General features: G+C 31.5%; 2 protein-coding genes across 2 annotated transcripts in view; both read left to right on the top strand.

Moving 5' to 3' along the window:
- LOC133195039 (ficolin-1-A-like) overlaps nucleotides 1–4,107 on the top strand; it is a 186,743-nt gene extending 182,636 nt beyond the window's left edge. Inside the window, exon 5 of the mRNA XM_061330925.1 lies at nucleotides 3,863–4,107. Within this exon, the coding sequence (XP_061186909.1) occupies nucleotides 3,863–4,107 (245 nt within the window). The remainder of the gene's footprint in view (nucleotides 1–3,862) is intronic.
- Nucleotides 4,108–21,437: 17,330 nt separating this feature from the next.
- LOC133195038 (ryncolin-4-like) lies at nucleotides 21,438–24,582 on the top strand. The gene is made up of 5 exons (XM_061330924.1): nucleotides 21,438–21,618; nucleotides 22,322–22,467; nucleotides 23,311–23,407; nucleotides 23,986–24,150; nucleotides 24,272–24,582. Exons 1-5 carry the CDS (start codon nucleotides 21,438–21,440, stop codon nucleotides 24,514–24,516), a joined length of 834 nt encoding a protein of 277 aa, XP_061186908.1. The 3' UTR covers nucleotides 24,517–24,582.
- Nucleotides 24,583–26,420: the final 1,838 nt, after the last annotated feature.

Below are 26,420 nucleotides of genomic sequence, written 5' to 3'. Positions count from 1 at the left end.
CCTTTTAAGATAATTTAATTTGAAGGTAAGATTTTAATTTCTCATCGATTTTTATAGTAATTTTACTCGCTGCTTCTCTTCACGGAGAAAAAAAAAACTTACAATAATATTTTATTCGAATGTTTAACAATATTTAACAATTCTGTTTTTTTTTAACCTTTTTAATTCATTTTATAAAACATCTATATATTTATTCATATATTTTATATGTTTACATTTTATCATTCATACGTTTTCATCGTAGGAGATCTACATCAAAATGAATCTTGCGCCTTCTGTACTGATTTTGTCGCTGACTACAATTACAACTATAAAAAATAAAGCTAAAGCTAAAGAAATAGATCCATGTGTGACGGAAATGAATTCCTTTCGAACACTCCTTAATCTTGTTTCACAACTTGTCAAACTTCAGCAAGATAACTGTAACAAGCTTGAGTCAACAGAAACCCAAAAGAAGGAAAATAAAACCATGTTGGCTACAAAAGAAGATATAAGAAAATTAAGGGAGGAATTGAAATCAATGCATAACTTGCTAAAGAGCACTTCAGGTTAAAGGATTTTTTCTCTCTAGAACTTTTATAACAATTTCAAAAACATATGGATTGTTTAAATGAATATCCATATTATCACACAGCCAAGAGAAACACATTCTATCCAAGAGACTATCAGGATCTGTTAGTGAAAGGTTACAGAGAAAGTAAGGTGTACAAAATTTACCAGAATAAAGGATCTTGATTCCAGGTTTACTGTGATCAGAAGACAGACGGTGGTGGATGGACGGTAATTAACACTTAAATCGACACAATAATTCACAAAATTAATACAAGTCTGAATAAGACAAAATTCAATTCGAATAGACTTGCTATACTAATAAAATCTTAATAAAAAAATAATGTAGACATTTCAAGAATGAAAATATTCTGTATTTTTATGTCCCAAGAGAATTTTTTTTACTATATGAGACGAGTTAAAAGTTATGAAATAAGAAATTAAATCCTCTGATTCGTACAGAAATTAGAGTGCATTTTGCTAATTAATGTTTTATAATATGATATAAAATTGGTATATTGCGTGATTGTATGTTGTTTAACGTCCAATGTGAGAATTTTTCACTCAGATAGAGACGTAGTCATATACGGATGAAAGGCTTTTATTTAGTCTGCTATATTTCAATAAGAACCATTAAGCAGTGAAGCACTACTTTATCGGACCAACGCCTACCGTGACACGCAGGACCTCGGTTTTTAAGGTTTCATCCGAAAGACCCCTGACTTTCACCTATAATGCCTGGTGCTTAGCAAAGGAACTGTCACTACTTATGTTTAGGTCTTAAGGTTTGACGCAACGCGGAGAACGAGAATCGAACCCGGTTTTCCAATCACATGCAAGTGATATAAATTAAGGTTTATTAAAGTATACACGTATAAGTCTTTTAATCATTTTATTTTAAAGGTTATACAAAGGAAACAGGATGGATCTGAAAATTTCTACAGAATCTGGAATGACTACAAGAACGGGTTTGGAAATCTGTCCAACGAATTTTGGCTAGGTAAAAGGGATACAACATATCTTTAATTATAGATACATCCCTCATTGAAAAAATGTTTAGATATTTTCCTCAGTAATTTTATTTTAATGCTAAATGGACCTGGACTGACTTGGACATCTGACTGTTATAAAGGTACAAAACCTGATTTAAAAAAAAAAGAATAAGTAGAACGTAGGTATTTTGGACCCTCTGGATTCAAGGATAAAGAACAATATTTTACAAAATATATTTTCTTTTAAAGAAAAGGACAGTTGTTTTCTACAAAAGTCAAACCAAGAACTAAATTATTTTTGAGATTTATTAAAGATAGTTAAAACAAAATTAGTGTACATTCTTCCACATGCAGCAATGCTTCAACAGCCCATTTCTAGGAATAAAAAACAGAATAAAGAAATCACAGTGAATTATCATTTTAAGCATCTTTTCTCTCAGGAAATAGACACTGTGACATTGCTCTTTACGGCTCAGTTTTCAGAAAATGTGCCACTTTTCTGTATCAGTTACTTGTCTTACTTGGATATTCTGTAAACTGTTTTTAGGAAAAGCTTGCATTGTACTTCTCCTTTTTTTTTTACATACACAGTTTATCAATGAAAAAATGTCCGGTTTTGATGTTACATGTAATACATTTCTGCAGAGACAGAAATTGACCTGTTTGTTTCTTTGTCTGACGTCATGGCGTCAGACAGTACTAGATTTAGCCAAGGCTTGTTGGTCAAGTCGTTCAATAGAATTCTTGTGATAACTTGATCTTGGAAACTTCATACTATCTTAACTATCAATTGGAGAGCATGTGGAGTAAAGAAAACATGCTAAAACACTCAGAGTGTTGGAGCTGATGTCATTATTATCAAATTATACATCACAGGTTATATAACATTAGGCCATTCTCGAATGAATATCATTCATGTCCTGCAAAACAGCAGGAATGAAACTGATCAGGTCAACAGTTGTCGATTATCTGTATCAGATTAACTAATGGATGTTTATTTTCAATGCATAATAAGTCTCTCTACCTTTAGAATTTTTGTAAATATACACATATTCATAACTTGCAGATGTTTGATTTCCTCCCCTCGTGAATTAAAAATAGTGAGTGTATTTACCAATAAACAATTAATATCTATAATGTAACTATAACATAGTTAAAAAATTATCAAAGTGAAGGATAGATGTTGAATATTCTTTTGAATAAATGCAAAGATGTTAGCTACGTTTATTATTTTAAATAAGACATTTCTTAACTATCAAAATTGTTCACCAATTGATGTTTAGATTTTTATGTGTTGCAACTTTTTCTTTCAAAAACACTGGTTATAACTTTGTATCCATGAACAGACCCGTTGGGAGAAATTACAGAAATTTTCAGTTTAGAGTGGACGCTTATCAAGGAATAATTTCTTATAGAGCATACAAAAGTTATCAGAAGTTAATATTTACATGATTTAGGTGACACAATCATAAAATAGCTATGTATATAAATCGGCAAAATTATTGGGGGGGGGGGGGCACACACCCCCCCCCCTTCCGGTTCCTACATCTAAGAAAAAAGAATTTACAACTAATATAAAGTATACAGAATAAATTCATGTCAAGTTTTATTTTATGTTGATGCCACTGAATTGAACTTTTCTTGTTTTTTAGCAAAAGAATTCATTTTTTGACTCAGACTCATGTTAATTACACTGTATTTAACATTTCTTGATTCTTCACGTAAAAATAAATTTGCTCAAGTCAGACAAGCTTTTTAGGAAAGCTAATAGTTGTTTATATGTATATCTATCTTTATGCATTACCGACTAACACAATTTTTTTAAACAGGGAATGACAATATCCACACAATAACAGGAACCGGAAATTATAAACTGCGAATCGACATGAAGGATTTTTCCGGAAATTCTCGACAAGCAAGCTACAATATCTTCAAAGTAGGAAGTGAGAAATCGGGATATATTTTAAAAGTGTCAGGTTTCAGCGGAAATGCCGGTAAGATATAAAAATTTACAAGTAATAAACTTTTCCATATATGAAAATTATTTCTAAAAAGTTACAATCTTTTAATTATTATTATTAAATACAAACATTGCTTTGCATAAAATATTTAGAAGTGACATTACAGACAATAGATAATGCGACAATATTGACTCAAGTCAACCTAAAACAATAAAAACATGTGTTCAGATATATTTTAAGCTTAGTATAACATCTTCCACAACGCTTTATAATGTTAATATTGTTTGAAAATTGTGTTAAAATACGTAAGTTATACATGTATCTAGTAATCTTTGAAATATTAACAAAACCATTCTTCAGGTGATTCATTGGCCTACCATAATAATGCAAAGTTTGCTACAAAGGATCATGATAACAAGGATAACTGCGTAAAGCAACATAAAGCAGGTTGGTGGTACACAGACTGTCACCGTGCTAATTTAAACGGTCTCTACCTGAAAGGGAAACATAAATCCTATGCTGACGGTGTGAACTGGTATAACTGGAAAGGGTTCTATTACTCCCTGAAATTTACTGAGATGAAAGTAAGGAAAACAAACAACTAAAATTTGAACGAAGTATGAGATAAAGTCCTTGTCAGAAATGAATAAACAATATAGAAAAATGTTGCTTTTCGTTTGATTTTTTTCCTCCATTTTCAAAATCAAATGTTTATACATCTATATGATGTTAATGTTCATGTTGTTTATTTTATCTTGAATCATATCGTTAACATCTTACTTACGAGTTGCTGATTGATCAATGACAAATAAATTGAATGAAGTCTCAAAACGGTAAGCATTAAACAAGAAAATAATTTTCCAATACAGATAAGCAATCATTTCTGAAAAATAAGTAAGTACAAAAAAGATTTATTTAGATTTGTGATTTTTTAATCAGGACATCTTATATGCAGTTTGTTTATACCTGGATCGTACACACAAAGACATAACCTCATACTCATCTGTATAAATTTATAGAATGAGTTGCTGTTAATTACGAAAATTTATCAGATTATTATTTGGCACCATGTCATGACATAGGTAAAATTTGTGATTCATAGCATCACAAACCATGCTTCTTTTTTTTCCGGCTTATAGCATACCCAAAAGCTACAAGAAGGCGATTTACACATAGGGCAAGGAAATTCGAAAAGTCCATCTTCTTAGTCACGCTTTAGGGGCGACCTATTTTGCTAATTTATAGTCTTTTTTTTATAGACACATACTGCAAGTCCAATTTTTATTACATTATTGCCTTAGTGTCCCAGATAGCATGACTACGTTGGGCCAACATTGGTAAATGGTTGCATGGTTGGCGTTGGGTGGACAACGTTGGGCAAACGTTGGACCAATGTAACCATGTCAACCTTCTTGATCATGTTGGGATTCCTATGTTGGCCCAACGTTGGTCCAACGTAACCAACTTCTATATTCGCTCAACTTTCAAAGGGAGTTAGGATTCTAATGTTGGCCCAACTTTGGCCCAATGTTTGTAATACACCCTTACTGAAAATGTCTAATCAAGTTGGTAGTAGTACGTCGGCCCAGTGTTGGCCCGATGTTAGCATGTAGAAGTGTTTCAAGATGGGATATTTATATTGGGCCAATGTTGGCCCAATTATTGTACTGCCAACTAAATGATAGTGTCCATGTAAGCTGATGAGCGTTACGTTGGGCCAACGTTGGTTCCAAGTTCTTAAATCGTTATGTTCCCAATGTTGCCCCATTGAACTATTGTGTTGCAAGCTTATTTGATTGCAAAACATTAATTTAGATGCACATTCTGAAATAATAGAGGGCATTCGATGTCCTTGCTTTTAATTGGATGACTGCATCTGTTTAGATCTGATATTTTCACCATTCTTATCTTTGAACTAAAGTGATCACAGCACCAAAAAGTTTTTTGTTCTTTTTTTTTTTTTTTTTTTTTTTTTTTTTTTTTTTTTTTTTTAAGTGGGTGCATGATTATTTACTAGTTTTAATCCTTAGCTCTAAATTATGAATTATTTCATGAGCGTTGTATTCATGAGAATAAGAGAAGACTGAATAACATTTAAAAAGTTCCCAAAAACAGGCTGTGAATGAAGCCTAACTATACATAAATCAAGATAACACAGCTTTATAATTAAATTGAAACAAAAGTTAGGCGTTCGCTAAAGCTTGGAGAGTCGCGGCGATTAAAACACCAAACTGTTGGGTGAGCTGTCAGATTCAATTGCTCACAGGTGGGTGATAGACTCAAAATGCAGAGCAAGTAAGAAGGGAGATTTAAAAACTATGGATTTTACCATTGTTACAGCTGCATCTTAGAAGCGATGTAAGTATAATTATTCTTATTAATTCAAGTTTACTGTTAAAATTGTTCGGAATTCATCCTTTTCTTGTTTATGCTCACAAGCACTATATAAGTTAATGTAAATATGAATTATATATGTATGTATAAAGTTGGCACATACATGTACTTTAAACTTTATTTACAATAACTTCTAGTGCTCATTAAGAAATACAATAATAAGCAAGGTAAAAAAACATCTTTCAACTTGTCTCCATTTATTGTCTATTGCATACACGATTATGATTTTAACAAGGATACTAAGGTTTATAGATCAACATGTACTAGTAGTATTTTACATCGTTGTCTTTAAAAGACTTAATTACATGATCTATATATTGGAGTCTGTACGTATTTGCTTTGTTTCCAATACCAAATTATTTGTATTTTCAATCAGAAAATGTAAGGAAAACAAATGTTGTAGCGGTAACTGACAATGAAACTGAAGAACATAAAGGACTGTATGAAGTACGTATGCCTAAGATCAAGATGGAGGCCTGGGGAGGCGACAAAGGGAGGAAAAAAGAAAGAGCGGGAAACAAAACAAAAGGGCAGTGATAGAGGAAGTGAGCCAGGATTAAGAACTTTAAATTAATATTTTTTCATACATTTCCACCATTATCTATTTTAAAAGTAATTTTGTAAATTCTGATTGAATTGATATATATCTATAAAATAATTTTACAGTGAATCACTTGTAATGTTTTCTTTGAACGTGTATGCATTATGAATGCAGGTTGAAGTGTGTATTATTTTTTTAAACAATTATGAGAAAGGTCTATGTAAAGAATTATTTATAAATGTATTTTCAAGAAGTATTCATTCAATTTATTTAAACAGATGTAAGTTTCATCCAACAAGTGGCCAACAGAAAGAAGCTTAAGGCCAATAAACCGTAAATATCGGACCAATCATTCAATGAAGGGTCAACGTTGGGCCAATCTAACTAACCGATTGCAAATGTTGTTTCTATGTTGGGTGTTAGTTGGCTTACTATAATACACATGTAACTACGTTGACCCAACAATATGCCATCCGACATTTCAACAAAAGCCCAGCATTAGGCCAACCTAACCAACCAGTTGTTAAGGTTGGCTGTTAGTTGGCTTACAATTATACCTACGTTGGCCCAACAATATGCCATCATGTTGGACCAACGTCGGGCCGATGAGCAAAATGACCGTGGGCTAACGTAGGACTACCAACATTGGGCCAACGTTGGCCCAACAATGTCTTGCTATCTGGGGTTATGTTTAATTGTCTTATTCACATAAATGTAGTCTTGACATAATCCTAACTACGCTTTTTCTAATCTGCTAAATTTCTTTTCTTCAAAATCAAATTCAAAATCGCAGCGTACAAGCCCTTGCAAAGGAAGTGCAAATATATATATATATATATATATATATATATATATATATATATATATATATATATATATATATATATATATATATATATATATATTTAAAAAGTGCATTAATCACAATCAAAAAAAAAAATGATCCAGTTTTTGGAAGTTGGTATTTTGTATTCTATATTTATCATGGAATGATGAATAACAAACTCTTTAAAGATATCGATTATCAAATTCCTATTGAATTTAACTAATGCGTCTGTTACGCAATGTTTCAAGCAGCGTTAAGGTTGAGCATACATTATATTAAACTTAAAGTTGAAAGATTGAATATGAGAATATGAATTCATCTATAGATGAAGAAACAGATAGCCTTAAGGAAGACACAAACAATAAAAGATTTAAGACTTTTAACACATTTATAAAATTTACCAAAGATAAAGTGTTGATGTACATTAATCGATCCCCCCAAAAATCTATGAACATTATAAATCTGAGAACAGCCGTTATTATTCCTCTCTTTATTATACGCTACACCCGCGTGTACTGAAAAAAGTACCTTTTTCTCTACATAAATCTCCGTTTTAACGCAATTACGCAGCTTAAACCATCTGCAGATGCATTTCAAGTGCTATTCTGTCTCCTACCATTATTAGAACTACACATAATTAAAACCAATAAGGACATTCTTTTAATATTTTTTCCTACTACCTGGTGGGTCTGCTAGGTCGTTATAAGAATAAAGTTTACAGAAGTATTCTCTTTTTAGGTCACCTGAGTCACTCAGGTGACCTATTGCTATCTGTTTTTGTCCGTCGTCGTGCGTTAACATTTAAACATTTTCAACTTCTTCTCTGAAACTGCTCAACCAATTTCAACCAAATTTGGTATATAGCATCTATGGGTGAAGGGGAACAAAAATTTTGAATTTCATGGTCCCTGCCCCCCTGGGGGCTGTGGGGTGGGGCTAAAACCACTAAAATTAATGCAATCTTTAAAAATCTTCTTCTTTACTCCTGGACATCAAGCAGTCAAACTGTTGGCATTATTGTAATAAGCATTGAGCCCTCTACCAAAATTGTGAAATTCATGGCCCCAGGGTCAGGGGTTCTGGTGCTAGGGTGGGGCTATAAAGATCATATAGTGAAAGTGCATTATTTCTTTGAAAATCTTCTTCTCTGCTCCTGGGTATTAGATAAACTAACTAAGTACATAGTAATGTTGAGCATAGCTGCCTCTTCCAAAATTGTGAATTTCATGGCCCCTGGGTCAGGGGTTCTGGTGTTAGGGTGGGGCTCTAATGATTATATAATGAAAATGCATTATATCTTTGAAAATCTTCTTCTCTGCTCCAGGGTACTAAATAAATTAACTAAGTACATAGTTATGATGAGCATAGCTGCCTCTTCCAAAATTGTGAATTTCATGACCCCTGGGTCAGGGGTTCTGGTGTTAGGGCGGGCTCTATTGATTATATAGTGAAAATGCATTTAATCTTTGAAAATCTTCTTCTCTGCTCTTGGGTATGAACTAAACTAACTAAGTACATAATTATAATAAGCATGACTGCCTCTTCCAAAATTGTGAATTTCATGGCCCTTGGGTCATGGGTTCTGGTGTTAGGGCGGGGCTCTATTGATTATGTAGTGAAAATGCATTATATCTTTGAAAATCTTCTTCTCTGCTCATGGGAATTACCTAAATTAACTTAGTACATAGTTATGATGAGCATAGGTGCTTCTTTAAAAATTGTGAATTTCATTGCCCCTGGGTCTGGGGTTCTGGTTTAGGGCGGGGCTCTATTGATTATATAGTGAAAATGCTTTAAATCTTTGAAAATCTTCTTTCCTGCTCCTGGGTATGAAATAAACTAACTAAGTACATAGTTATAATGAGCATGACTGCCTCTTCAAAAATTGTGAATTTCATGGCCCCTGGGTCAGGGGTTCTGGTGTTAGGGTGGGGCTCTATTGTTTATATAGTGAAAATGCATTATATCTTTGAAAATCTTCTTCTCTGCTCCTGGGTATGAAATAAACTAACTAAGTACATTGTTATGATGAGCATGGCTTCCTCTTCCAAAATTTTGAATTTCATGGCCCCTGGGTCAGGGGTTCTGATGAAGGGGGGGGGGACTCTATTGATTATATAGTGAAAATTAATAATTTCTTTCAAAATATTTTTTCTACTCCTGGTTATAAAGCAAAGAAACAAGTGTATAGTTATGAAGAGCAAGAATGCTTTTCAAAAATTTTTCAAACTTGTTGTCCCAGGAGTTCTGATGTTTTTCTAAAGGGGGAGGGGGGGGGCTCTATTTGATTATATAGTGAAAATGTGTGAATTCTTTGAAAATCTTCAACTAATTGCATAGTTATGATGATGAGAGTACCTCTTCCAAATCTGTAAATTTTCATGACCCAAGGTCATGGGTTCTGGTGTTAGGGTAGGGCTGTGTTAAATAGTGAAAATGCATTATTTCTTCGAAAATCTCCTCTGCTCCAGGGCATATTGGAAGCAAACAGAGTAAAAGTTTTAATGAGCAAGGGTATTTTTACCAGAATTTTGAAATTTGGACCATTTAGTCAAGTGTTCTGGTCCTGGCCAGGGATCTGTTAATTTGTATTCTATTGAGTGAAGTTATTCCCCTTTGCCATTCACTTTTGATAATTAATCACTGTAGAAAATGTATTTGAAAGGTTAATAGAATAAGATAATTATGCAAGAACTTTTATTGTATAATACAAAAAGTACTTTCATAGTTTTAATAATCAGGTAGACTTGGAAATAATAGATGAATAAAAATGAAACAAAAATAACTTATCTTCTTAAATGTTCTTCAAAAGCCAAGTGAGGCCAATGTGAGAGGTAATAATATAGACATTTTATTAAAAGTCTGCATGGTAATAGTGGTAAATGGGGGACAGATAGAAAGATACTAGACCAGTTATTGTTTTGATCATAATCATAGTATTTTTCTTGCTATTGGGCAACAAAGCTTCATTTATCAGTTTATGGATCCTCTAAATTGTTGTACTCAGGTGACCGATAAGGCCCTTGGGCCTCTTGTTTACTAATCTGACCGAAGAAATGTAACGTATACAGGGAAATTATCAAATTTCACCCACGTTTTATTTTCGCCCCTTTCGCCTTACTGACAGGTGGGCAAATTTAAAACGGGGCGAATTCAAAGAACACAGTACAATTTCCTAAACAGAACTGTGGCTGGGGAAACTTAAAACGGGGTTAATTGCTTGCAAGTGTGAAAGGGTGAAAATAACGTAGGGCGAAAATAGCACTGTATACAGTTTTACACAATCAGAAGACGATATCAAAGGTGAAGCACTGAGCAGAGCCAGACTGATGTCTGATTTCGTCAAACAAATAATATGAACATTTCAAGATAAAAAAACTAGATTTTTTTTAAGAGCACCCTGAACAATTGCATCATTTTGAGACAACACTGAGTTCCAATCAAGCATAAAATTCAAAAAAAAAATTTCTTTCTAATATACATTATGTATTTTGTGATATGTATTAGGATTTAAGAGAGCATGTCACTAAGCATTGAGCTTCATGCTATATAAACATGGAAAATGGAAAAAAATATTTCTAGCTCAAATTTTGTGAACATGATGCATATGAATAGTCTTTCAAAAAAACATACCTACCCAGGCATATGACCTCTTGTTTCCATGGCAACCAGGGCATTTGCTATATTTTATTACAGAAATACTTGGACTGCCTTATCCTGTTATAATTCATGTATTTTACATCCAAACTCCATGTATAATTTTATAATGTGGGTCATAAAGTGCTTTGAAATACATTTTTCTGTTTTATAAGGAAAATTTATTTTGTAATTGATTTTATTAGATTTTACCTATAGAATTATATTGCATGAAGAGCTACGTAGTTTGCAAAATCCAGACAACTTTAGAAAATTTTACATATATCTGTAGAAGGAGAATACTCTGTTCAATAAATTAAATAAATAAAATTGGGTAGACACTTAAGATTTTAAGAAAAATATCTGAATGAAATGTTGTAAAACACTGTTGAAAAACGATTGGATTACCTCCCTTGCAAGAGCTCTCTAGCAAAAGAGGTCAGAAAGAATGAAACAGACAACAATAGAGGAATTGCGGGAGAAAAAGGAAAACTTCCAACTTGGAGTAGTTGGACAAAAACAGATAGTGGTATTTTGAATATGTTTTTTTTTTTCATGTAAATTTTTGGGTAGACTTTTGATAAGTTTATCTTTTTAAAGCAAAATTAAAGATTAGGAAGGTACTCACAGATTCATTTCTCTTTCCCATGATGTGATACAAACACTGACTGCATAAGACTAAGTGATGCAACGTACCTACAGCTTGTGAGCAACCTGTTATATGACCACTAATGTTTAATTCTGCAGTTGTTAGATTACACTTAATGCAACTAAGGATAGATAAATTCTATAATGATATTTAAAATAATTAGAGATATGTCTATGATGTTTGTGAATATAAACAGTGTATTTAAAGAGGTCATAGGGTCACACTGCAGGTAAGACTAAAGTCCCTAACCACACAAAAAAGTCATTCTAACTCACCCCCTTCCTCTTTTATAAATCAGAGTTTATATTATTTCACATTAAAACTAAAACTTTGTTCACATTTTATTTTTTTCTCCTGCATCTTCCATACAATCAATGCAACAAACATATCAAATCAGTTTTTTTTCCTACCAATTGCCAAAATGGATTGGGAATGGTACTGACACCAATTCAATGTTGAAAAATAGCATCGAATTTATTTACCTTTAAGTTTTGGATGAAATAAAAATATAACTTGACACAATGAAAAGTTAATTATTCTACAGAAAACAATGGATTCTGTTTAATCTATATGAAAGGAAGTATGATTGAAAATGTGTAGGTAGTTTATAAATCAATATGTCTGAGTGTTAATATAATTATGTAAAAGTGTGAATAAAACTTATGAATTGAAAAAAAAAATATATATGAATTATTGGGTACAATTCCCAAGTTTATAAAATGTATATAATAAAGTAATCAATAAAATTATCATATCACCCCTCCATCTTCAGGAAACCAGACCTCATTATTTGGTCAAAAGAGTCATACATATGAAGGAGGAATTAAGTGATGTTTGTCTATGAAAATTGACCCCACCCCACCCCCACTCCAGAATCCAGAACTCCTATATATATTTTGCAGCTTGTTCATATATCTGAATTGTTTCCTTGTTTGCATATACATGTATGTAACTGGTTCAATAATTTCATGCTACATGTAATTATTAACATTGACTAGCATGGTGGAATATACATGCATATATCATTAATGCAACCTTTACAGAAGATAGGATGTACATGTGTGCTAATCTACTCTAAATGCAACCTTTACAGAAGATAGGATGTACAAGTGTGTTAATCTACTACTGTATCACTTATTCAGTAGTATTAATACATAAACTTTTGTTATTTTTACAGCTTTTATAGATAGTTGAAGATGACACCCTGATCCTTTAAAGAAGCCACTGGAGGAAATATATCTTGACTGGAACCATTATTAAAGTTTTATCTTGTGTTACCATGTTCCAAATCAGATATCTGTCTAATAACCACATACCGGTAATCCCCAGAACTGAATCTGAAGGAATGGAGGTTTGCATATGTTATGTATTTTTTTGGATGATATAGACAGTTAATACATGTATGTGCCCAATTAAATCACAGGCAAAACTTGGACTTGCTTGGACTTTTTGTATTGTTTTTGAGCCTCATGTGTGTATAAACTGAATATTAAATGATCTAATATAATGACTTGAAAAATTATGAAAATTCCTTTTGTGTTTTTGAGCTATTAGTAAATGGGACTTGCAAGAATAAGTAGCCACTAAATTTCTATTTTTGGTTCTAAAGATTTTCCAAGTTAAAACTGGGGACTTGGAAGAACATTCTGATTTTATTTATTTTCTTAAGGACTAGTTGTCAAAGGTTGAAGCATCATTCATGTACTTTAAAGAAACCTCCTCCTTAAAAAGAAAATTGACGATTTTACAAAAGGGTCAAATTATATTTTTTTCATTTAATTTATTTAAAAAAAAAAAACAAAGGGGGGGGGGGGGGGAGGGGTTAGGCTGAACTCTAAGGATGTTTTTAATGAATGTGGTCAAATTAATTTTTGTTGAATCATTTTTAGTCTAAATAAACATTTACTTTAGTTCAATCTGATGTGAATTAAGAGATTGAATGATATAAGCAGAGGGGGAAATAAAATAGATTTTTCATTGGATTTCTCCTGTAATTGCTTTCAGTAGTGTATTTATGGAACTACTGAAGGAGAAATTTTTAAAGGGGCATTAACCATAGCTGTACTTAATGGGCTTTTCTGTTAAAAAATTTGTTTTGTTGTTTTCATCATCTTAAACACTTCTGCATTTTCATCTTTAAATTTACTGAAAATACCATTGGACCATGCTGGACACTGAATATCCTTCAGTAAAGGGGCATATTTCAAGTTCGTTCAAATAAGTGGCCGAGCTCCTTCCCAAGAGGAGATAATCAGGGAAAGCCAAAAATAGGGTGGGGTCATTTATATTTGCATAAATCTTAAGAAAAAGATGATGTGAAAGCTTCCTGATATATCAAATATGGTGATATATATGATATATGGTGAAACCACAACAGGGAATCAAAGTATACAGAAAAAAATAAAAACAGCGAAGCCAGGATTGGTCATATTATGCAAGGAATTCTCGGGTAATGCAGATGTCATTGTGTACTAATTGTGGTCCCAGGGGCTAAGATGAGGCTAAAATGGAGACTAAATGAGAATACATGTACACATTTTCAGATATTCTTTTCAAGAATAGGCAAGACCAAACTAAATCATATTAAATAATTTGCAAAGATTCCCAAGTTATTTAGATTTTAGTTTTTTCCCTCAGATTGTCAACCTCTAGGTATGGTTGGGGCTAAAATTTTACATAGTGCAGTGGAGGAACGTTTTAGGGAACATCAAGGTCATTTTAATCTCTATTGATGTTGAAGCATCATTATTTAGTGTTGACTGAAGGTTGTTCATGATGCATTACTTTGCACATGTTTCAAATACATGTATTTAAAGAACAGGTCATAACAGATAAAATTTTTAACTTTGACCTCAATTAATTAACTGACCTTGCCATTGGGGTCAAGGTCAACAGTAGAGCATAAATTTATCTTCTTGAATTGTCTAACAGTATGTACACTGTGCATCAATGTATGAAATATTTGGAGCAAGGTTCAAAATATCAAGAACCATGTAGATTTAGATAAGAAATTATTAGACGTAGAATATATAATACAGAATAATTTGACTTTGGGGTCAAAGGTCAAAGTGAGGAGAAGGTCATAGTAGTGCATGACTCATTTCCTGTTACAACTGCACCCATGTGGAATAAGGATATCTTGTTTCTGAAAGGACAGATTACTTCTAGTAATCTGAATTGTTAACAGGAAATCATCTAAAAATGCCCAGATTTGCATATTTTTGAATCTCCATGGCAACAATGTTTTTGAAAGTCTACCAAATTTTATTTTTTAATTTTTTTGTATACTCAAACAGTTACAAAATTTCATTATAGAATTTACAAGCAGTTGTACGGATTTTTGTCAAATGCCTTTTAAAAATGTCTTAAATTCAGCTATTTTTTCAATGCTAAACTTGTCTCTTTTTCCCATTGCCATAGCAACATAACAGAAGAACTTGATCCAATTTAATCAGGCAAAGTAGAACTATCAATTTAGTCATTTTTAAAAAATGGGTAGTTTTAAACCATCTTTTGAGAACATTTGTGTGAAAAATACATTTAATTATGTCAGTATTTGCCTGTTTTGAATGTGAAAGATTGTTCTGGTAACTAAGGAAATGTTTCTCCTTGGATACGACTCAGTGATTATGGTTGAAATCATTAATTTTGTATTTTTCATGTTATTTGTGACAGAAATAATCCATACACACTATTTTAAAAAAAAAAAAATCATATTTTTGACTTTCCATAGAAAGCTCAATGCTTACTGACATGCTCTCTTAATACTTATAACTAAATCGAGAGAAAATGAGTATAAGCTGATAAATCAATGCAACCTTCACATATCCATCATGCAGGAAGAATACCGACGTCTAATATTTGGTATGAGTTCTTATTTGTGTCTTTCACATTTACTTTTTATCCTTAGGGAGGGCACCTATATTCTGAAGGCTGCAGAATATATTTAAGATACAATCAATCTTTGCAATATGTTTTGAAGATAACAAAATGTAATCAAGGCCATTAATACAATAGGAATTTAGAGCAGAGAAAACACGGACGTCTTAAAACATCAGAAGTGGTAACAGTGCCATGGAGGAGTAAGCATCCCCTATTCACCGATCATACCAACCGCGTGGTCCTTGTCATGATCGGGCAAATAAAATATAATTTTCAATTGCTCATTTCTCATGTAGCATTCAATTGTCTTCATTTTATACCAATATCAATATAAGTCTTTGTTTCTAAATAAATTATTGTATATTTGTCTTCATCATTTAACATCGTGTTGATTATTGATTCGCAGTTCCAAGATCATGATACATGTATAAGCCTTAGTAATAATATTAATAGAAACAATTTATTTTTCTTGCTACTTCATGAAATTTTCATCCTACTCTTGTACAAATGTAAACAAAATCTTCAGTGTTAAATTAACCCTAACAAAAAAGAAATACTATAGTTAACTAAAGTTTACTATAGTTAACTATAGTTTACTATAGTTAACTATAGTTTACTATAGTGAACAATAGTTAACTATAGTAAATCGAAGTGTCAAAGTTATCACTATAGTAAATCAAAGTTTTCAAAGTAATTAGTATAGTGTCATAGTGATCATTATGGTAAATTAAAGTTTTCAAAGTGAACACTGTAGTGTCATAGTTATTACTATGGTAAATCAAAGTTTTCACCACAGTAAATCAAAGTTTTCATAGTGATCACTTTAGTAAATCAAAGTGTCAAAGTTATCACTATAGTTAATCAACGTGTCAAAGTTATCACTATAGTAAATCAAAGTTTTCAAAATTTCAAAGTTATCACTAAAGTTAGCTATAGTTAACTATAGTAAACTATAGTTAACTATAGTATTTTTTGTTAGGGTAGCCTTGGTTAAATTTTTCACATTCACATGTTTCAAGATATGCTAAAATGTCATATTTAAATTACATAGTTTGCTTAATGTAATCGGATATGAAGGATAGTTTTAAACAGCAATCTCAAATTCATTTTTAACATCCGTATGAATAAAAATTTATCCTCTATGCACACCTGTTTGTGAATATGAGTTAGTCATTAGCTCAATAGTCGCTGCATCTTGAATTTCTTCATAGAAGGGAAATATATCATGTCACCAGATTGATTGCTGTGTAAATATCAGTCAATATCTGGTTTAAACAGTTCAGTGGTAAGAGTTCTGGCACGATCTGCTAGAGGCCCTGGGTTGCAGTCATAGAAAGGACATAAACAATCTGTGACACCAACATGTTGCAAATTTCAGACTAACAACATCACGATTGTTGGGGCTAAGGAAGAATAAAACTATCGTTCCTCTTTGATTTTAGGTGAGTGTAACTACTACAGCTTACAAGCTTTACTAAAGAAAGGTAAGTAGTTATTTCCTTATTTCTGTGTTGATTTTATTCCTCCAAGTATCCCATAATATTGTTAGTTGATACCTTTCATACATTTTTAAAGCTTATTTTGCTGAACATTGAAAGTATTCAGGTCATGCTAGATCTCAATCAGGTTTACAAAGAGATGCCTTTTTGAGGAAAATAACACTTTTTCATTCCAGAAAGAAAACATCGTTGCAAGTCCAAATATTTTTGAAATATGATAATAATATCAAAATAAAATCAAAGATTGTACTTTCAATTTCTGAATATACATGATTAGGTAGATCTTTATCAAATTTCAATAAATTTATTTTTCACCTATAATATTTAGAATCTGGTATTAAACTACCTATATAATTGAAAATAAAAACCAACAGATACATGATTAAAAACATAACAATGAGAAGAAAAAAAATACAAGAATTGCATGATTCGATTTTTCATATCTCTTTTAAAATAACTTTAAATGCACGATGTTCATTTTTTTTTCACTACAAATATATTTTATTCGGAATCAATGCTAAAAATCATAAAAGAAAAAAAAAAAAAACACCAGTGTTAAATTGATATAAAATTGATAAAAATAATCATAATTCGCTATTTTTTTAAATTCTTGAGGTCTGCAATGTATGACCGCCATTCATGCATCATTTAAAAAAAGTCCATAAAAACAGGCCTATATCTTTTGATTTTTCATAAAAAATGAACTTGCTAGAAAAATCAATTTGATTCTACATGTACACACAATACTCTGTGGTTGTTATTAAGTGGATGCTGGAGTTTCTCTTTGATAATATATATGTAGTCTTTGGAAACCAAGAACAAACTTTGTAATTCCCATGTGCATTGGCTTGGCACATTTATTAGCCAACCTGTTTTTATATTTCTATGAAGCAAAATTTATTCGAACACGTACTTGTACTTGTGCGTGAGAAGAATTGAACGCTTCCTATGGCCTTCAACTCGACATTCCAAAATATAGACGATTTTTTTTTAAATTAACAATATTTACTTCAAATCATATGTTTAATCGATGTATTCCAGGGAACGTGAAAGTAACGACAGCAGAAAATATGCTACGTCTGTTTCATATTTAAATGTTTTACTGACTATAGACAATTAGGGTCAACCAACAACTAAACTGCATGAAAAACAAGAGAACTTTAGTTTCTTTATTATCAACTTTCCTTATTTATGTAGTATATGATGATTATTTCTACCAACTTATTCACTCAGATTCGTGCTGTGATTTCAATCAATTTTTAAACCGAGGCAGCCTGTTGAAAGATAAGTTGATGTTAAGGGGATTTCAACAACCTCGTTGAAAGTTAGCATTTCGTGAATTCAATAGTCGTTATAATAACCATGTTAGTAATTATTTCTATCATTGAGTCGTATATTGGCCGACGTGTTTTATTACGATTTATTAGATCTTTGTTTTTATATTAAATTTGACTACTTTATATTCCAATTACTTGATCAATACATAGTGACCACTGCGAATGTGACCTGTTTTCAAGGGATACTTACTCCTCCTAGCTAGACACTGTGTTTTATGCCCTGCTTACAGATCTGTGTTGATTGTAGGTGTTTTGTTAAACCAATCACTGTTCGTTTTCTTCATTTTTTTCATTCTATAAAGTTTAGGATTATTTGATTTGAATGTAAAATTGTATCTCCAAATCGAAGATTTGAATTCATTCTAGAGTGCATTTTCACTCCACCAATTTAATATATATCTTACGCAGCTATGTTAAGGCTGTCCGAAGGCATAATATGCATTAGATATATACTATTTTATTTTGAGCTATGTTTTGATTTCAATTTGTACTCTTTGTATACATACACCGTTTAGTTGTAAGAGTTGAACAAGGTATTATAAAAAAAGCATTTCTGTGATGTCACATGACTGTGTTGATCACGTGACGGACACTTATAAATTTTCTTAATGTTGCACAAAAATCGCATCGGCACAAGTGAAAAACAAAATAATTGTGAACGACTTGTTACATAAATCAATTAAACGTATTCTTGGGTATATACAGTGGCTGCAACGTTATTGTTGACAACTTACACGAACGATCACGTAACACGAACGATTCCGCACGATTAACGCACGATAAAATCTGATACGATCCTTCATGCACACGATTCTACACGTTACACGATCTTACAAGATTGCTAACGCAAACGCACGATTCTTCACGCAAAATAGTTCAAATTCTTTAGGAATGGATATTTTCAAAACGAAATAAGGCTTAATATTTATTTTAGATTTCAAATAATTATTGATATTATTTCATCGACTTTGAAAAATGAAAAAAAAGAAGTAGAAATGAATATTTCTGGAACTAAATACATATAAGACTTATTAATTATTTTGGATTACAAATAATTATTTACGTAATTCTCCGACTTAAGAAAACTGATTTTATGATGTAAGATGTACATGTAGGTGGACAGTGAGTTTTGATTTAATTGGATTTCATAATATGCAGAAAGGGATAAGTTTGGGAGAAAAATGGCATGAAAATGAATTAAATTATAAGCTATATCCAAGTTTCCATTTGTCAATCTTTAAGATCAACAATTATTTTACAAATCATTTATTTGCAGAAAATATAAAAATAATTAAAAGTAAGCCCCAGAATAAACACTGATAAACGAAACACCGACAATCATATCTTGCACATGTACATTCGCTGACTAAATATCATGTAAGCATTGAGAATTGTTTATTTATTAATTTGTAAAAATATCTTTTTTTGATCTATTGTTTTTAAAAATATCTTGACCATAATTAGCAGTAAACATAATTAACATCAGAGGAAAATCCTTAAACATCTAAGTACGGTTTATCACAAAAAATCACGCTATTTGACGAGAACACAATATTGTACGACTTGCTATATTGTTTATTTCCAAGCGATAATTAGTTCGTTCTGCTCTCAATTATGTAAATCGCGCTTCATTTATTTTATTTGGATAGAAAAAAAAACCCAGACAAGCGAAGTGCTTTTATAACAAATAACATTCCGATAAAAACTAACAAAACGAAATTTACACGTTTCTTAAGGCATGATCACGCACGCTTAAAACCGCAAACGATTGAGTCTGATACACGCACGATCTCGCACGTTACACGAACGATCACGCAAGTTACACGAACAATTCTACGCGATTGGTTTGTCAACAATAACGTTGCAGCCACTGTATAAAGTGCTGGGGGCAAGTCTGAATTTTATTTCTTGAGAAAATATTTCACGATAAATTCAACTTACCCACATACAAGGGGTCATTTTCCACTCTTCATCGCAATTTATACAAAATGGGATAAATTACATACAATCCCCCAGCAAAATTCAGTTAGAGGACATATTTCTCTAGTAGATTCACATAGAATATCTTTAATTTATCCTTGTTATTCACTTGTGCCAGTCTAATATATACACGATTTATACATTCTCACTCTGTCTACAGACGCGTAAGGGGGAGCGTTTCACATTTTTTGTAATTGTTTGAATACGTACATGTTAGACAAGAAAAAGGAATAACGATATTATACTGCAAATATTCACCATCACAACAGCCTTAAAACAACAATCCAGACACATGAATTAAACATCAACGTAAAAAAAAAATTCTACATGTGATGTGAAAGGAATGTAGAAGTTATGACACTTTCCCCGTTATGTCTGCTCAAATTTGCAGTGACTTGACGTCATATGCCATTATGACGTCATATCTAGGTAGTTCAGAGAAGTTACACTGGTATAGAAATACATAAGACTAATTTATCTAAAAGGTTTTGCTAAGCTAGTTAATATGTTTTCAACACTTTCTTTCTTGTATATACATTTATAATTTCTTTCAAAAAGCTATCTTTAGAAAAGTTCATTTTTGCATTATACGTGCTGAATAACGCGCTTTTTCTAAACAAAATAGTTTAACATGTTTTGAAATTCTGATCACCACAGGAAAATATTCTTTTATCTCTTGTTTTCACGATATACTAATTGAATTGTAATGATTTTTTTTTTCTGATACTGATATTTTTATGTATTGTCGTGATGAAACTTTACTGGTGAATGTCAATAATTGTATGGCCACACAACTTCGACTTCAACTTTGATATTTAAACAGAGACAACGACATTGTAGTGTGTATTTATGATGTCAAAGATGGCATCATCCTGATTTTTGGAAGATATAATATTTCTTTTCGTCTTGAGAATAATATATATATATATTTTAATTTGATTAAGATTAAACATTTTACAGGCAATTATAATCGGCGCAGATAGTATGAAACACCTTGTATAATCTATTTATTATATATTTTTAGGTATTTCATGAACTGAGATGAATTCTACATACTGTTTTGAATTTAAATTTTGCACTAGATTACAACAGAAGATCAGTATTAAAATGAACATCGTTCTGTTTGTACTGTTCTTGGTACCGGCCACAATTGCAAGTATACCTGAACTAACAGATCAATGTGCAACGGAAATGGATTCTTCTCGTACACTTCTTAACCTTGCTACACAACTTGCTAAGCAACAGGAAGCTAACTGCAACAAAATTAGAATTATGACAACGGGGGGAAACCAAAAACCAGAGTTGGCAACAAAAGAAGATATCAGAGAAATTAAGATGAAATTGGATAGTTTACAACAAAGTTGTGGAAGAGGTAACAATAAATCTATATCTACGATTTGCAAAAAATTGAATTTAGTTCTGAATGCGTATTAATCTCACATGAAATACAAAACAAACCATACGCAAATTTCAGGCACATCATTTACCACGTCAATATTTTGCATAAATAAAATATTTTACGTATAAATTCCAAATTCAAAGAAATTGTGATATTTGAAGGCATGTTATCAAAGCGATACCTTTATTTTACTCTCACATCTCATATCTGATCTAAATTGATTGATGTGTGTTGCTTTACGTCCCGTTCGACAATTTCTTGCTCATAAATAGACGCCACCATGTACAGGTGAAGGGTTTAATATTCTGAGCCATTGAGCAGTGATAGATTTTTATCGTGACAAGCCTGCCTTGACACGAGGTCTCTGTTTTTAAGGTCATCAAAGACCCGTAACTTTCACTTCAGAGTACCGAGGGCTTGGTAAGAAAACAGTTGCTACCTTTTAGTCTATTAACTATTTTTTGTTTTAAAAAAGAAACCCTGAAGGATAACTCATCGGAAAGAATTACCCAACAGTTTTAAATTTTGTTTTATAAGTCAAACAAACAATACAACATGTCTATGTTTTTGGTTGTGTGTGTGTGTGTGAGGGTGTAACTATGTGTTTTATATAGTTTTAAGATTTTTTTCATAAACAAACAATACTTTGACTAGTTTAATGTTTTTTATTGTACAGACATATGTAGTACATTTCATCCAAGGGACTGTTATGACATTTTACTGACTGGTAATAGAGAAAGTAAGGTATACACAATTTACCCAAAGGAAGGATCTAGATTCCAGGTTTACTGTGATCAGGAGACAGACGGTGGCGGATGGACGGTAAGAAACACATTAAATCGAATTCAAATTGACAACTAGCGCATTTTCCTACTAACTATGATTTATAAATTTGTTGCATGATACTTAACTGGGTTAAATTCTATCATATACTTTACACAATAGGTTTCATGCATTATACTATTTCAATCACTCTGGATTATTTTTTGAATGAGTAACTCATCCATCAAAAATAATAGTTTGTCAAAAATATTCAATACTTATAATAATAACAATTTAAGAAAAATGATATAATACTATATCGACGAGAAGTCTGCTGTATGATTTTATTTTTCCTCTCCAAAACTTACAGTGTAACTGGATAGCAAGATACTTGTTTAAGTGATTTTTAATTCCTTCTGGTTCTTTCCATAAAAAGTACATGTCATTGATAAGAATCCAAGACTGAAGTTAGATGATAATTCAACTCTGACCCACATACATGTACAATACAAATGTTTCAGAGATTCAAAAATTTTGGTTTTTTAAGAAAGATTTTTTTCTTGTGGAGGATCCATCTTAAGCATTTTTAATTCTAAAAGAAAAATATGTGTCGGTCTAATCCAAAGCGTAAATATATTTTTCCTTGGACTGAAATGTTTGTTGAAAACTGTTGCTTCTCTGTCAGCATCTTTGTATTGTTTGGGAGATAAGAAAGAATTCATTTACACTGTACGGCAATATCGGGTTTTTCAAACTCATAGATGACTCTCCTTTCTGTCTACGCTATTGATCAATCCTATAATACGCTTGCATAAACAGTCAGCAACAAACCAAAAAAATAGTGGTGATTGGAACATAAGTGGATCAAAATAGAAGAAACTTTCACTTCTATTTTTACTCAAGGTTATACAAAGGAGACAGGATGGATCTGAAGATTTCTTCAGAACCTGGAAAGACTACAAAAGTGGATTCGGAAACTTGTCAAATGAGTTTTGGCTAGGTAAAGTACTAGTGGTTTCAGTCTGTAATTAGTTTCTTTTTTAAATGGACTAATTTTTCAAATCAAAGAAATACTTTTCGCTGGAAAGATAATTCTCCATTTTCACTTGATTAACATTTCTTACTTTCAAATAACAACCACAAATTAAAATGATTTTTTAATGTGAAAGAAATAATTTCAAGAAGATGAAGATGTCAATAATATTCAAGCAATGGTAGTATATGCTTAGTATTTGGAGACAATTTGTTACAAAACATTATTGGGGCATTTTTAAAAGAACCGTTACCGAGATTCGTCTTTTTTCATATGAAATTACATTAAATGGGTAAAATCAAATTTAAAATATTATAGTTTTACCAATATTTTTTAACCACTCAATTAATTTTAACAGAAAATTTTCAAAGTTTTTCTTTCAATCGCATAGTATATACATGTTAAAGCGAAGTACAAGGTATCTTCTTTGTGGTTTATATGCATACTTATCATATATACTGGATTTTTGGCTGAAGGGTGTACAGTTTTCTTTCTCTTGATGCAAAGAAATATTATTTCCTACTCATCAAAACATATTTTAACAGGAAATGACAAAATCCACACTATGACAGAATCTGGAAAATACACTTTACGAATTGACATGAAGGATTTTTCCGGAAATTTTCGACACGCAATCTACAATACCTTCATTGTTGGAAATGAGAAATCGGGATATCTTTTGACCGTCTCAGGCTACAGTGGAGACGCTGGTAGGTCTCTAAAATTGCCTAATTATTTTAAATTTATTCTTGTCTGATTACATGTTAATGTTTCTAATCTCAACAATGTTTTTTTTTTGTTTTTTTGTTGTTTTTTTTTTGTTTTCTTTAGGCGACTCGTTGTCTTACCATAATAATGTCGCATTTGTCTCAAAGGATCGGGATAATGAGAAAACTTGTGCAAAAAGATTTAAAGGGGGCTGGTGGTACAAAACTTGTCATCAATCTAACCTTAACGGTCTCTACTTGAAAGGAAATCATACATCATTTGCTAATGGTGTAAACTGGCTCGACTGGAAAGGATATAATTATTCCTTGAAGTTTGCAGACATGAAAATCAGGAAAACGAGTGTCTAAAATTCAAACTTAAAAAATGGAAACGAATTGCGAAATACTATCACGTAAATTCGTACATTAAAAAGATCTGGAAAATGTTATATTTTGTCTGTGTTGTTTATCTCTTCGTTTTCTGAAAGAATATTTTTTCAAACATATTGTCAAGGACTTAATGGCAAATTAATTTCGACATGATTTTTGAAACATATTTAGCTCAGGTTTAAATTGATGCTTAACTCAATAAATGAATTGCGCTTTACAAGAGGCTAATGATAACACATATACAGATATACATTGCCATAAAAAGGCAAGCATTTTGAAGGAGTAGAAAATACTGTCATGGGTATATTTTTTCTCAATATTTGAGAGCTTTTTTTTAATTTAATGCATTGTACAGAATTGATTCAGTCATATGCATCAAAATATACTCCTTATATGCATCTTTATTATTAAATTTTAAAGTTAATAAATTTCTATTGATTTAAAAAAAAAAAAAAACAGTTCAATTATTATTTTATATTGTTAGCCTGTGTCTAGTTATGTTCCAAAAAAGAATCCTAAACTAAACATTTCTCGTGTTTTAAAATGGACACGTGCATGTAATAATTTTATATGTAAAATAGGAAGCTGCGATTCATTTGCATTGAAATTGTGAGCACTGTTTGATTGTAACAATAGAGAGCTCAAGAAATAGCAGCGGTAAAAAAAAATTTCAATTTGCATTGAAATCGTGAGCACTGTTTGTTTGATTGTAACAATAGAGAGCTCAAGAAATAGCAGCGGTAAAAAAAAATTTTCAATTTGCATTGAAATTGTGAGCACTGTTTGATTCTAACAATAGAGAGCTCAAGGAATAGCAGCGGTCAAAAAATGTGAATTTTTATTTTACAAAGGAAACAAGGAAACTGAAAGGACAGGTACATCAAATCCAGTATTTTTTCCCCTAATTTGGTTATTTTAAAATACAGAAGGCGATTGATGATTTTTTCAACATTCCCTAAATGTAATGTATTTTCATGAAATTTAAAATTTGTGATTTTTCAAAATAGACCATTTGCTTTCTTCTGAAACAACACAGTGATTCCTTCTTAAAATTATCTATATTGATAATAAATCGTATTTTGAAACCTTAGTGATTTTATTTTTTTAAGATAACATGTAAAGGGCGCAGCTGAAATAGTATTTATTCCTTGAAAAGATGAACAATTATATGAAAAAAGATGTTGAGTTATCGTCACATATGACATGTCACATGATTTGACATTGGATGGATCCTTTATGTATAACTTCCTCAAAACTAGAGAAGTTACTGAAAGGAAATCAAGTTCAAATTCCAATAAAATAAAATGAGGTTGAGCGCAAGGAATACCCAAAAGGCATGTGCAACAAATAGACAATGCCAGACTAAAACATTTGTAAACATAGCACAATTATACCATTTAAAGAAAATAAATCAACTGTTTATGGACGTAAAAGAAGGTTTATCATTATTGAAAATTGGACATTTGATTTTTTTAAGCAACAAAGTATCCCCCGATTCGTTCAAAACTTGCAAGTTGATATTCTTTCTTAATGAGCTATATGACCTTGTATCAAATTGTGAATTTAAAAAAAAAAATCCATATGTCAGATCAATGTAGAGATATATAAATTCAATAATAAATTAAACAAATCATTCTTATATTGCATTCAATATAAATATTCTTGCCGTCCTTTGGTCTCATTTTCATTTGATTTTTCATATTAGCACTCTAAGTCTCTATTAGGTCATTTAAATGCAGGGATTAGACTTTGAGCAAAATAATGACATTACAATGAGGGAATATGTAATAAAGACGGAAGGAATAAAAATGGCAAATAGAAACCGTATAGTTGAATGGTGAATGAAACAGCAAAGCAGACTTCTGCCATACAGCCATACAGAT

The sequence above is a fragment of the Saccostrea echinata genome, unplaced genomic scaffold (genome assembly GCF_033153115.1).
Source record: "Saccostrea echinata isolate AGI-Se365-2 ecotype Australia unplaced genomic scaffold, CSIRO_AGI_Sech_v1 ptg000029l, whole genome shotgun sequence".
In the NCBI taxonomy this organism is placed as follows: domain Eukaryota; kingdom Metazoa; phylum Mollusca; class Bivalvia; order Ostreida; family Ostreidae; genus Saccostrea; species Saccostrea echinata.
Note: the sequence above shows the minus strand (reverse complement) of the source record. Positions and strands in the feature narration are given on the sequence as shown.